General features: G+C 47.0%; 1 protein-coding gene and 1 non-coding gene across 2 annotated transcripts in view; both read right to left on the minus strand.

Moving 5' to 3' along the window:
* LOC135821037 (dynein axonemal heavy chain 12-like) overlaps window positions 1–13969 on the minus strand; it is a 96025-nt gene that overhangs the window by 31873 nt on the left and 50183 nt on the right. The window contains exons 51-67 of the mRNA XM_065334133.1: window positions 9700–9764; window positions 9288–9389; window positions 8631–8823; window positions 8049–8111; window positions 7569–7711; window positions 6024–6098; window positions 5725–5809; window positions 5047–5103; window positions 4456–4571; window positions 3591–3783; window positions 3041–3202; window positions 2473–2667; window positions 1908–2041; window positions 1487–1649; window positions 728–808; window positions 274–381; window positions 33–101 (exon numbers count right to left, since the gene is read on the minus strand). Of these exons, the coding sequence (XP_065190205.1) occupies window positions 33–101; window positions 274–381; window positions 728–808; window positions 1487–1649; window positions 1908–2041; window positions 2473–2667; window positions 3041–3202; window positions 3591–3783; window positions 4456–4571; window positions 5047–5103; window positions 5725–5809; window positions 6024–6098; window positions 7569–7711; window positions 8049–8111; window positions 8631–8823; window positions 9288–9389; window positions 9700–9764 (2004 nt within the window). The remainder of the gene's footprint in view (window positions 1–32; window positions 102–273; window positions 382–727; window positions 809–1486; window positions 1650–1907; window positions 2042–2472; window positions 2668–3040; window positions 3203–3590; window positions 3784–4455; window positions 4572–5046; window positions 5104–5724; window positions 5810–6023; window positions 6099–7568; window positions 7712–8048; window positions 8112–8630; window positions 8824–9287; window positions 9390–9699; window positions 9765–13969) is intronic.
* Trnar-acg (transfer RNA arginine (anticodon ACG)) lies at window positions 9493–9565 on the minus strand. Its single transcript has one exon. It is a non-coding gene; the product is annotated as a tRNA-Arg (tRNA).

Raw genomic sequence — 13969 nt, forward strand, 5'->3', positions numbered from 1 at the left:
TACAAATATTACTGACTGCTATCTTGACTCACCTTGAGCGTGTTCAGAGCCTGCAGAGCTGCCTCCAGAGCAGGTATAGCCTCCGCCAAGTCTGCTTCACACTGTAACATACCACACGAAGAATCAACACGTACAACACGACATTATGTGTCTGCAAAAAATCCGGAGAACACAGCACAAAGAATATTCCTGAGATTTAGTGCGCAACGGGAAAGATTTGAAATGACTCTTCATACGATTGTCCAAGACCACTATCATTGCATTGGCACTCACCTCTTCCTTCAGCGAGCGACTCTCTTCTGCTTGCTCATTCGCCACAGCTTCGTCCTTGCGCACAACTGCACTTTGCTCCTCCACATCCTTCGATTCTTTCGTGATTTGCTACGGCACAAAGAAGTACAGAAAGTTACTTTAGCCAAGCAAAAACATAAGACAACACTATGGGATGATGCCTTTCCTGAGCTTCAATATCCCCCCAGAGATCGCACATCAAAGTGGCATACTTGAGACTCTCGTGCCTGCTTTCCTTCATTACAAAGCAAAGCCATTCTTGCTTGACTGGCTGTGGTCGAGCACACACTCTCCATCTTTCCCCAGAATAGCATGTGAGATGTTTGTTCACAGCGGCCTCCAGAGACAATCCTGAAATAGTTGTGTCCGCACACTATGGTGTGGCACAGGGTGAAATAAACTAGTCAGTGCACGCAAAATGCGTAGCATAACTCACCACCATCATCTTCTCATTGTCTGCCTGCGCCACGACCAGTTTGGGCTGCAGGGCTTCAAGCTCAGCTTGCATATCAGCAACCTACAAGGCAAGAAGCGGGCAGGGAGAAAGCACAAGTCATTACCGGCCAGTCATCACACAAGAAGCGGGCAGGGAGAAAGCACAAGTCATTACCGGCCAGTCATCACACAAGAAGCGGGCAGGGAGAAAGCACAAGTCATTACCGGCCAGTCATCACACAAGAAGCGGGCAGGGAGAAAGCACAAGTCATTAGCGGCCAGTCATCACACAAGAAGCGGGCAGGGAGAAAGCACAAGTCATTAGCGGCCAGTCATCACACAAGAAGCGGGCAGGGAGAAAGCACAAGTCATTAGCGGCCAGTCATCCCACAAGAAGCGGGCAGGGAGAAAGCACAAGTCATTAGCGGCCAGTCATCCCACAAGAAGCGGGCAGGGAGAAAGCACAAGTCATTAGCGGCCAGTCATCCCACAAGAAGCGGGCAGGGAGAAAGCACAAGTCATTAGCGGCCAGTCATCCCACAAGAAGCGGGCAGGGAGAAAGCACAAGTCATTAGCGGCCAGTCATCACACCCAACACATATACTACATGTAAACGTATAGACTTACATCATGAGCCAAAATCATTTTCGTTAGTTTATCTCATCGGACCTTTACTTTGAAGTTTGAAATATGTAATACTCGATCCACCCCACATACACTTTGTCTTGAGTGATATAGCAGTTCCCCAACATTTACTTACCTGAGATGCGGCAAACTCCAACTTCTCCAGACCAACTTCATAACGAGCCTTCGCTCGCAACACTTCATTGCGGTTCTTCTGCAACAAGCCCTTGAACGATGATATGAGCTCAAGGTATGATGTCGGGGTTGTGTAATTGTGCCGACCAAGATGTTCCAGAAACCTATAAGTAAGTTGGAAGAGAAGTTGGAAGAATAGGTCAAACGATTTGTAGTTCTAACCACCAGTAGCTGTCTGCAGATACAAGTGCAGCCCCCCCCCCCCCCCCCCCCCACACACACAGACATAACTAAGCCCAGGCAGCTAATGCCATGCTTTCAGAAAGATCACTGGATACCTGCAGTGCAGTGGCACAAACATCCTGATAGCTCAAAGCAAGAACTACCATTAAAAAGCACTTCTTTCCCTGCAAATGACCTACTTTTCGGACAGAATGCGAGTGCTCTGATGGAAGTGCTTGCAGACGGCCACGATCTCATTGCGTTCCCTGTCCTGCATTTCAACCGACTCCAGGAACTTGACTGCTACCATTTCTAGAGCATCCTCGGGCCAAGCCTGACAACAGAATACGAACAAAAGGCCAGTGTTGTCTCCATGGTATATAGATAGGGAAACTACACACACAGACACCAATATGTTTACACAAGACTGCTTCAGAAAGGAACCTGATTCCATTTCATGAATGTAGACGATGTGGAATGTAAACACTACTGCAAAAGCGTAAGAAGAGGCTTGTCAGAGTACGCTGAGCGGAACACTGGATGTGACACTGAAGTGAAACAATATCAACAACGTGTGAATCATGACTTTTCTATGAGGGCTTCAACCCTACTCCTTTCGGTAAACATCTGGAGTTGGATTGGAAGTTACATTTATCAACTGCAGGATCAACAGACAAATGATTCAATACTTCCGGCAATTTTGGGTTCAAAGTTCTGTCTCAACGACACATGAAGTCAAGTATTAAGACATAGCTGCAGTCATACCTGAAACCAATCGATCGTACAGCAGTTGATGAGAGACGGGAACTGGCGCATGCGATTGCGGAACGCGCTGCCAATGGGGCTGAATGCCAGGATGATGTGCAAGCGTTCTCGGCACCTGTTCACAAACATGCTGAACAGTGCCAGCGGCGAGAAGTCCGCATTCTTATCCTCTTTCTGGGCAATCGGGCGAATAGCCTGCAACAACAACACAAAGAGCAAGACGAAGACTTCATAGAAAAGAAAAAGGACCAAGGAACTACAAGTTACGCCATAATGTCCACTAACACCACCTGTTCCTAAACAATCAGCTCATGCGATAACATTGTATGGCACTGACCGACGGTACTGACGTTCTACAACTAACTGGCTAACAGCTCTAGCACCTCTAGTTCATTGGTCCTTTTTCTTTTCTATAAAATTATCCTTGACTCTCCATCCAAGAGCCCTTCAATTCGATACGTGTCAAACATGGATAGCGGCAAACAACACCGGTCAAAAGTCAACAAAGAGAACGTCACGATGGAGACTTATCTAAGCACTCGCAGACTCCAGTGAGATGTAGACTTACTTCGATTATTTCTTGCTTCTCGTCAACTGCAAACAGGTTTGGCACTTCTCCGGAATTCAGCAAGCTGTCTACATCCTCCAAGAACCGTTCCTCCTTGATCTGAGAATCGCTGAAGAGAAAAACGGTTGGTTTTCCCGTCTTGCCAGCGGATAGAAGGATTTTCTGCACACATCGGGTAAACAACCGTACATAAAGATTAAAAAAAATAGAGAACAAGAGATCCATCCCATTGGAAAGCTCTTGTTCAAGGGTGTGAGGTACACTAGAACCAATACTGTGTCTGTATTGTGCAAACATAGAGAAACATAAAACTGAGAGGTAGAAGGGGCCAGTTCAGATGCAATTTGTATGCGTGTATGCCGGGGCAGACACCACATTGTTTGACACATACGCAGTCACAGGCATGCATGTACTAGTATTTAAATCTGCAGTGCCTCGCCACATGTACTACACAGAAATGGCGAATGCATTTCACGTGCCATAGTTGCAAGCACTGCACACAAAAGAGTGTAGATAGCACACCATGCCGTCGTGGTCATCGTCGACATACCTTAAGGTCATCATGCCATTCCGGCACGCTGTAGGCCTTGGTGATCTCCGGCTGGAAGAGCGCAAAGTCTCCCATGGCTGCCGCCAGTCGAGTCAGCGACTGGCGGCCTGAGCCACCGACGCCGACAAGCAATGCGTGACCGCCGGGCGTTTTGAGGATGCGACTGATGCGAGATAGATGCTCCATGACGTATCTAAATGAATACGGGGAAAAAACAGCCAAGAATGGGGAAGGATAGTACCATGTTAGATAACCCGCAGCCGTAGCCAGCTTGCAGTGATCAGCTCTTCAAAGTTCTCACCAGAAGTTGCCTACAAAGTAATGGCACGACGAGAACCTGGGATACACGAAAAGTGCACCTGGAACATACTGTTATGCGCGTATATACGGTAGTTGGCACGCACTTATATTCGAATACAAGGGCATCTCCACATATAAAGGCATGGAAAAAAACTCAAGAGCCAAGAGTGTATTTTTGAAGACTTGAATACATGTACTTGTATTGAAAGACATGCCCTTATATCCGGAACATAAGCTTCCTGGTGAAATGGAAAAAACGCATTTTTCCGCATATACGGGCATGCACTTGTATGTGGGTGAATACGGTAATAAAAAGGAGAAGGACAAAATGTTACGAGTTATGACTAACTGTCCACCAACGTAACCAGATCTTATACAGTCAGCGAGTGCGACAAAATGGCACAAAACTGGCAAGGAGTACTGAGACACCATCACCATCCGAGTTGAATACGGTAATAGCTTGACAAACTGGAGCAGAGTGGCATTGGTCCGCACAAAATTGAATTCCTTCCTGCTAAACCAGGCCTTCTGAGCTGCAAATCTCATGCACACAAATAGCACGCACCTGAAGATGACTAAGTCCATTCTGTTCTTGTGCATGTTATTGTACTCTTCCAAGCAGGTCTCCACTACACTGGAGAAGTCTTCCAGCGAGGACACCTCTTCGTACAGGCGAGGGTCCTGCAACAAAACACGGGTATTGCAAAGACGAGGCAGAACGCGACATACGAAGCACCGTACATGATTTGGACATCAATCAAGACACGGTAAAGCAAGGCAAAGTGCGGTCCACGCACCTATCATGTACATGTACACATAACAGCTTCACAGGATCTGTGCAGCCAAAACAATGTGTTCTTCAGTTTCAAACGAAAATCCAATGGAAGAAAAAGTGATTAAAAGTCTCTACTCACGAGTTTCATGCTGAAAATCAATCATCAGGAGACTGGGGCTATAGTCAGGGTTGTGTGGTCTTATTCACTATAGCTGTTGTCCAATGGCAGGTATGCAATGCTAGTGTTTCAGCGAGAAGGCAACGTAAGAGATCAGTATAATTATAGTACTATGCGGTGTTCTTCAGTTTCAAAACACCCCGCCCTCATGGCACGGATGCCAGGTGAAAACAAGAAGCAGCAACAGCCATAACATTACTCACGGCATCGGGATTCATGTAATCGCCAAACAAAAGACTTCTCATGTCATCCTCTGATGCCTGCAAGGACAAACATCCACAAAACGCACAAGAACTTGCAGTGCAGCTCCTAGCACTTTCTCTGGTAACTAAAGCTTGCCTCGGTGTGAGCGATGAAAACATGTCAAATTCTAGTTTACGAAGGAGTTGATCATGACCACCACTTGTAGTCATGTTCTAGCTCTCATACACACATCATTCCATCTTCAGAATGTCCACTCCATCTGTGTCAGTGTCGCCCTCCTCACCTCCGGTCGCCTTTATAGCAATGGTGTTACTAAGAATGCTAGTGCAACCAAGAGTACTTGAAGCTCAGGGTGTTCAGTTTGAGACTTTCCTGCATGGGTGTCTGTAGCGGCGAAATTCTGGGATTTTATCATTCTTCGTGCAGGTAATCGGTGGGAAGTGATGCAGTGCGTACAACTGAGTTGCAGTCGTGCAGAAAGAGATCTGCTTGAATCCTGCTTCCACGCACTACGATGATGTAATCCCGGAATTTCGCCGTAACACCCACCCATCCGAGCTGCACACTCTGGGTTACATGTACGGGTGCCCACGGTCAAAGATACACGTTTAGTGCACCTGGGCACAACGATCTCAACGGGCAAAACAAACTGAACGTACAGCCAGCACGGCACCTACCTCCCTGCCCGTCTTAGATGCCAGGTGCTTGAACACGTCGGAGTGGTTCTCCTTGAAGTGGACCTTTACCAGGTCCTTCACGGTTCTAAAGAGCAGACACAAGCAACGGTAACAGCCAGGCAATGTAAACCTGAAGTGTTTCCAGGCCTGGAGGACATTGATGCTAGCAGTGTCCTAAGCTACACTTGTGATGCTTCTTTCAGCACATCAATAATGAAAATAAGTGGATAACAACCAGCAGTTAATGTGTGCAGTGTGGTTCCAGCACCTGAATGCCAGCAGCTACTCGTACTACTCACGTGTGTAGCCAGGCCCTGTCACTGTCATCCACAAGACGATCATAGAACACCCGGAACACTTCGTGCGCCCATAGCCTGTGTTGCATGAACAGAGAAATATACCATCAGCATTGAGAACAATGCCAGGTACGGGAACATTAAAGGGGAACTGTCACCAAAAAATTTCTTTGTCTTATCTTGTAGTTCTTTGGCTCCTAATCACGATGGTGTTATTCGTTTTTCTCTGCGATGACTGGAAGTGGGTGAAAACTTGAAAAGAAGGTGCCCAAAATTGTCCCGAAGTACCGAGTGACGTCACGCCGGACTTGACCTCCACGCGTACATTCATCGTCAAAAACGAAGTCCAGCCCATGTGCTGGTCGATCGAGCCAACTGTTCAATGTACGGTGCACGCTTGCCTTCTGAACTCGGACACTGATGTGTACGTTGTACACAATGAGAACGCCAAAAAGGGACAAAACAAATAAAAGTCGACAGAAGTTTGTCGCACTGGTACTTCCTCCACGAAGCTCCAGCTCTTTGTTTTATTTGTGAACGAAGGAGTGGAAGGATGTGTGTTTGGTGTTAGTGTGACACACATACCTCGTACTTGAAAATTATGTCGTTGTATCGAAGGTGGCGGTGTTGCCCACCCGGCTCTGAAATGAAAGACGTCGGAGTTTGTCATCTGCATCTTCAGCAACATCGCCAGATGAATCGCCTTCACGTAGCTACATTGCGTTCCTTTGGGGCTCGGGTTGGTGGTGTTGTCGCCGGCCGGAGGAGTACTGTTTTCGGCATACGCGCTCATCATCGTGTTGTTCCTCACACGAAAAGTTCAAAACAACGACGTACTTCCGTGCTCACAAAATTAAAAAAACTTAGATCCTCGCGGAAGAAGTCAAAAGGTGAGAGCTCAGCTGCTTTTTATTTTGATTTGGCTGTGTAGCTGCACGTGGGTCTCTGCCTCTTTGGCATTCTCCTTCGATACGACGTACCCATCTGTGTTAGAGTTCAAAAGGCACACGTGCACCGTACATCGGAACAGCTAGCTCAATCGACCAGCACACGAGCTGGACTTTGTTTTTGACGACGAATGTACGCGTGGAGGTCAAGTCCGGCGTGACGTCACTCGGTACTTCGGGACAATGTTGGGCACCTTCTTTTCAAGTTTTCACCCACTTCCAGCCATCGCAGAGAAAAACGGATAACACCATCGAGATCAGGAGCCAAGGAACTACAAGATAAGACAAAGAAAATTTTTGGTGACAGTTCCCCTTTAAGCAATTGCCTCAAAGAAAAAGAAAAAAACACAAGTTCCCAAGATACAGCTTATTCAAAGACGAAAATGAAATCCAGCATGTTGCATGTTTGTTACTATTGTAATAAAGCATGGTCACCGCACAGTTAGCACTCTTGATTGCCATTTTAAGTTGCTGTCTCCGAAACGCTTGTTTGAAAAATGAAATTTTGGAACCAACCTACAACCCGGTATTATGCCTACACACGCTGGTTCTGAGGAAGGATGGGACAGTGAGAACACAATGAAGAAAACTGTTTCCGTACCTTATCATGACTTTCCTGTTTTCCACCGACTGCGGTTTGACCAACAGTACACCCATGATAACACGCGAGAAGTCACGCAAGTTGAACACGTAGTGAGACTTGGCCGGTGTCGGCAGGAGACTGTCCATAGCGCGCTTGTACATCTGCAGAAAGCGGCCACAAGGGAACAGATGATACCATCACACCACAAATGTAACTGAACTGATTTGAGGATACGCTTCTGATGCAGATGTAGAGGTCATCGTAAAGTGCCCGATGCACATTGGAGTGTGCTGCTCGTGCATGGCAGGACTTTGAAAAGCAAAACTAGTTGCATACAAAGATGAGGCTGGCATGCAAACAGAAGACTTATTCGCTTTTTCCGATGCCCCAGGCCTGCTCAGAGAACAAGAGAGTGTGTGGGTGATCAATAACACAGGGTGCATTCGAGAGTGTGGATGATCGATAGCACAAGTACATACGCCTGCTGAAACTCCATACCTCCATAGTGGCTGCCACTATCTGATTTCCAACAACCTGGTATTCAGTAGTGAACCTTTCCAGCTGCAAAAGTACAAGCAACAGGAAAAGAGAAATACCGTCAGCCTACCAAATATTTCTTCTTGGTTCGATAGCATTGAAACAGTCAACATCACCATTAAATCGTAAGGTCATCACAACTTAACGGTCTCTGAGCTACGCCAAACAATAGCCCAGAGACCACTAGGTGTGCAATAACAATGAATAGATACAATGGGTGGCTACAGTGGAGTCTTAGCATCTTGAGATATGTGATCACAGCTGTAAACGATGTACTGTAAAACATGTAATTTTAGGTGGATTAAAATTTCGGTGCCAGGGACCTGACAGGTTTCAGGCGTAATGTAGAAATAGGTGACAAGTTAGCTTTCCCATCACATACAGTGCATACTCTAGAGGCTTTTAGGTGGATTTTAAATTTAGGTGCCTGGTTTTTCTGCCAAAATCACCGAAATTAAAGTTACACCGAAAATAACATGTTTTACAGTATTACAATACCATTGCATGTACATGTATGCATTAACATGACACAATTCTGCTTACTCTCATTTGATAGGAGACGATGGCAGAGAAGATACGCGTCATGGTGTCGTCATCGAACGTGGTGATGTTGACAACATTGAAGTGGCGCACAAAGCGAGGTGAGATCGGGTTGCGACCGCCGCCCGGTGGGCCCATGGCGCACAGGAACTGAATGTCCACAAGGGACAGCTTGCTGCAGTCTTTCTTGTCATACCTTTACCGGAACGTACCAGAGGAAGGAGGGCAGAGGAAAGAAGAATAAGGGAACTTTGCTGAGCCTCATGATACTAAACTTTGCCTATTTCGCTTGCTAAAGGGCCTCATTCATCACTCAAATTGTGGGCTTCCCCCAGTAAATTGCTACTAGTATGTGATACTACTCAGAAAAAGGACACACTTCAGGCTCTTTACGAACATCTTGAAAGTTTTTGGTTTCACAAGTATACTTTCAAGCCTTCTCAGACAAAGGGAAAGGAACAAGAACAGTGGATTAATTAAGCACAGTAAGGAGGTGATAAAGCAGCGCAAAGAAGAAGACAGCGAAAATAAACAGCGAAAATGCGTGACCTATACACACATAGATACCAGGTCCTAAACTCCACTAGTGGCTGAGCATCCCACCATGCATCAACACCTCAGAAAAGCTCAGGCACAAGATTCAGAGAAGGTTCAACTCACCATGAGCCATGATCCATCCATTGTCGCAACAGCTCAATGGGGGGCTGAGCACCATACTTCTCGCGCAATGGCATGTTTAGATCGTCCACAAAAATGATACTCCTGCACGGACACAAGCAAGGAATGCAAGCAATCGCACATCCAAATGTATCAAAAGGGTTCATGACTCTCTGGCACTGGTCACAAGATGAAAAAAGGAAAAATGCGACCACGCCAGGATTCGAACCTGGAATCTCCTGATTCGTAGTCAGGCGCCTTATCCGTTGGGCCACGCGGCCAGTCACATCAACTAAACCAAGAAATAATGGAAATGAGAGTGCTATTACACCCTATAGACTGACAAGCACAGAGCCAACAAGACCTTCCCGTAGGGAGCCAGCATTCCGACCCGACGGAATTCTGCCATACTCACTTCTTCCCCATTTGTGGTCCGAAAATGCCCTTTCTTCTCTTGTCCAGCTTGGACATTATGATGTCCTGTGAGATGAGTGTGTAGACAAGAGAGGAGTAGAACAAGAGGTCATATCAGTTCAGCCTTATCAAAATTCCCTGAGGAACCAACACATCCACACACCAAATAAGCTTGTACCAGACACAGACGCAAACTTAGCATGCATTGGGGGTTTGCGCAAAGCGTGCCTGTGCCGAAAGAGTTGCAAGTACAGTCAGACCTCGCTTAACCGCATACATCCGTTTTCAACAAAAATATCCGGATAGGCGAGGGAACCGGATAATCGAACACACATACTGTACATGTATGCATGCATGCCATATGCTGCAAATCGGTAACCAACAATTTTCTTCCGGATGGCGAGGGATCCGGATAAAAGAGGACCGGATAAGCGAGGTCTGACTGTACCATCAAGAGTAGATAATCCCCCAGGAGTGTGCAACTGCCTGCACAGCCTCTATACAGTGCTGCGACGGCAGAACTTCACATCACGTGACATAGTTCAAAGGGTGACGCTGACAAACAGTCCAAAGTGACCACAAGAGAGTTGAACCCAAAGCAGGGTTGCGTACAACCCTGCATCTATCATGCACAGGGTGCAAATTATGTGTACAGGTTCGAAACGTGATGTGAAGTTCTGCCGTCGCAGACCCCATAGCTGGAGTTGCACACTCTTGGGGGTTATGTACTCTTGGTACCATACATACACAAGTTGCTATGCCTAACATAGCAACATAGCGTGTTCGCTATCATCGCTTCAGCGATGGGCAGGAGTATGAGTATGAGTATACATACACGTACTTGCAACATCGATGTCAAACTACAAGCGCGGTCCGGGTAACGCATCAACGCGATTGCCGTCTTGAGCTAACTGCTTTTGTTACAAGCAGCATGCAGGACTGGCAAGCCCAGTATGAATCCTGTCCACAAGCACTACAAGTAGCTAGGGGCTGGAGTTCCCCTGCAAGCGAGTAGTCTTGAGTGGTCTTGGTCCTCAGGTTCTTTTTCCGTTCGGTCGACCATGGCTTCCAGGAGCACTTTTAGCTCGGCGACCTAAGTCTGGCGTCTGGGCCTATTTGAGCACAGACAGGCGAAGCACTGTTGTAAACTGTGTTCGAACACATATTCAAGGCTAAGCGGAACGAGCAGCTAATAGAGAGATCCTTAACTGAATAACGGTATCGTTAACTTTTTCGGTACTCACTCCCAGCCGTGACAAAAGACGTTACACAGTAACGGAAAACGTTACAGAGCTCGGAATAACGGGCCGACGTTCGATATGGTAATCCTGAACAAACCTCAAAACTTCACCGTGATGCCACATGGTTTTTCCACTGGCGGGAGATATAAACACGTGCAGATGCGAGATCGATTCCTCTTTTAACTTAAGTATGACTTGTTGCTTTGTTGAGTACTGGCACCAGTTCTCAGCCTGCGACCTCTTCTTCGCCCCCTCTATCCCCCTCTATCCCGTCTATCCCATCTGGGAAACAGAGGACCTGGTTCACTGCTGAGGAGGAAATACTCCGAGGCTATTCCGAGAAGTTCTTGCACGGGAGAACCCTTACTGTCATGGTTATTGCGCGTGGGAAAAAGTTTGTAAAAAACGGAGTACCAGCGGAAAACCATTTCGCCGCGTCTCTGCCGTGACTGGGTGAAGGACTCGGTCAAGGAGTTCATACGAAACGGCAACAAGGAGAGGGTGAAGTAAGTACATGCAGCGTCATTTAGCTTTGTAGAACAGACACGCACACATGGAAATTGAAAGGATGATAAACTTGTATGCGTACTCATGTTCTAGCTGCGATCAGTTGAATGATACCTGTTATGGTTACTCTTTTGTGCATTCATTTTTAGGACTGGTGTGGAGGAGGAGTACACGGAACGTGCTCAGCTATTGTCCGAGCTGCGGGAGGTCTATCAGGTGGAGGAAGACAAGAAAGAGGAAACCACCAAGGCAAACAAGTGAAAAGATGCAGACACGCCCATGGCAAAGGAGATGGTCGAAGCCTGGAAACACACATTTCCTAAGGTGTTATACTTGCACGAAATGTTATGCTGTTGCCAATTCGCTAAAATAGAAATGTTAACGGATGTGTGTCTACTTTTCTCATACCTTTCTTTGTGCAGACGGTGAGGATTAGAGTGAGGAAAAGAAGCCGGCTAAGAGGAGAAGGATGGATGTAGCAGAAGAAGTTCGGAAGAGTTAGCTTAGTCGCAGGCGATGGGTACCCTAAGCTCCTGGGTTGCAACCAATGCATCGCCCCAGTCTCGTCCGTGTTCATCTGATCGGTCTGAACAGCTGACAGACTTGCTCACGATAGCCTTGGTATGATGGAGCCTTATGTGATTGATGTTTTGCGTAGATGCAATTTCATTGAACAGAGCAGCAGCGAAATCTGACAGTTCTTTGTCATCACGTCGTAATTGTCCTTGACGAGGTGTGACTTATAAAGGAAATCCACCATATCCAGTAGATTAAGATTCGATTTGTCTGTAACAATCTCCTCTAACGGACTTTTCCTTAGGTTTTCTCGATATGAGGACCTCACGCTTGATAAAGACTTTCCTCTGCATACGCTGACACCATCCGTAGTTTTTTCCGCTGACCATCACCAGTTTCTCGTTTGAAAGATAACGAAAGCGTGGAAAGCAATCAAATCCGTCCGTTGATGATACCATATAGGCGTTTTGTAAATATCGACCCAGATGATAGTCTCTTCTCCAAGAAGGGGTTTGAGATAAGTTTTGATATCGGTGTAGTCGATTCTCCAAGCACCCTGTCCGATTTTATTCACATTCGGGTGGAAGTACACAGCTCTGTCATAGTGTTGTACGTAGTTTAGCTGCAAGCTGTTCACACGCTGATTGCATGCTGTCTGCACGCTTTTTGCCTGGTTACTGCTAAGATTACGTGTCCGTGCCTGGGTACGTGCCTGGGTCCGTTTGGGTTATAACGCGTGGCCCTGCGCCGTTTTCCTGGTCTTCCGTTTTCCTGGTCTTCCGTTTTCTGTAGTCGTCGCAGCTCCTCGTGTTGGGTCCGTTTTATTCTCTCTCTCGTGGTTTTCTGCCCTTTTGTTACTCTTATCGTTTCCGTTGTCCTCCTGAGCCCTGCTCCTTTCCTTTGTCCCCTTATTCGTCATTTGAGGCCAAGTAAACCGTATCAACCCGAACAATTCGTTGCTCTGTCTGACTGGTCGCGGGGGCTCAGACAACATTTGGCGCCCAATTACAGCTCGAACCCTCGACAGTTCTCTTCTCTACCAACTACGATGCAACGTGTTTATTACGAACCGATGCCAGCCACTCTCCAGCTACTGGCCGCGAATGTGGCAAATCGTCTGCTGTAACGTCACCTCCCGCACCCGCAACATCACCACCCGCACCCGCAACACCACCACCTGTACCGTCGTTAGCACCACCGAATTTGCGTATAAGCTCTAAAAGCTTGGATGAGATGCTCTTACATGATTTGCAAGCTGTTGAGCAAGACATGATGAGAGCGCGAAATTCTTATGCAACCCTGCTGCGGGGTTACTCCTGATGACTCACATTCGATGTACGTAGAGGCCTATATACCACCTATTGGAAAAATTTCTCTGCAACCAATCTGCATTCACCCCGGATTGGATCACCGATTCTGTGCCCCCACTCTCCATCGCTGGTGATGTTGGACTCGTGGCAACTTTGAATTTCACGAAACCTAGTTACAATAATAATCGTTTAGCCGATAAGCCGATCTTTATGGTATCAGCTAAGCCACTAAGGAAACAAATGTAATCGTTTCAGCACCTAGATAGGTAGGTCGGGCCAGGCAGCAATCCTTTGCCATGGGCGAGCTCTCCAGTGAGGCGCAGATGGAGCTACCCTGCTCCCTCCCGGGGATAGAGCATGGTCTCCTAGCAATAGATGATGTGCCAAACAACGTGCAACTAGACTTGGGAGGGCATTGCAGAGTAGTTGCATACAAAGTTCAAAGTTGTACGGGTACCTGTGACTTGTATTCCTGCAGACCTCAGGGCCTACCATGTACACATTGTAGTATAATGTGTATGCAACTTGTGTGCGATGCCCTCTCAATTCTAGTTGCACGTTATTTGGCATATCATCAATTTCGCAGACGCTGACAACCCTAGCGTCAGAGTATGCTGACCGAAAAGTGCAGATGACCCGCAAAATCGGCGAGCTAGCGGCCCAAGTGAAGGATCTCCAAGAGGAGCTAGTTGCCCTA

Source organism: Sycon ciliatum, chromosome 1 (assembly GCF_964019385.1).
Source record: "Sycon ciliatum chromosome 1, ocSycCili1.1, whole genome shotgun sequence".
Taxonomy (NCBI): Eukaryota; Metazoa; Porifera; class Calcarea; order Leucosolenida; family Sycettidae; genus Sycon; species Sycon ciliatum.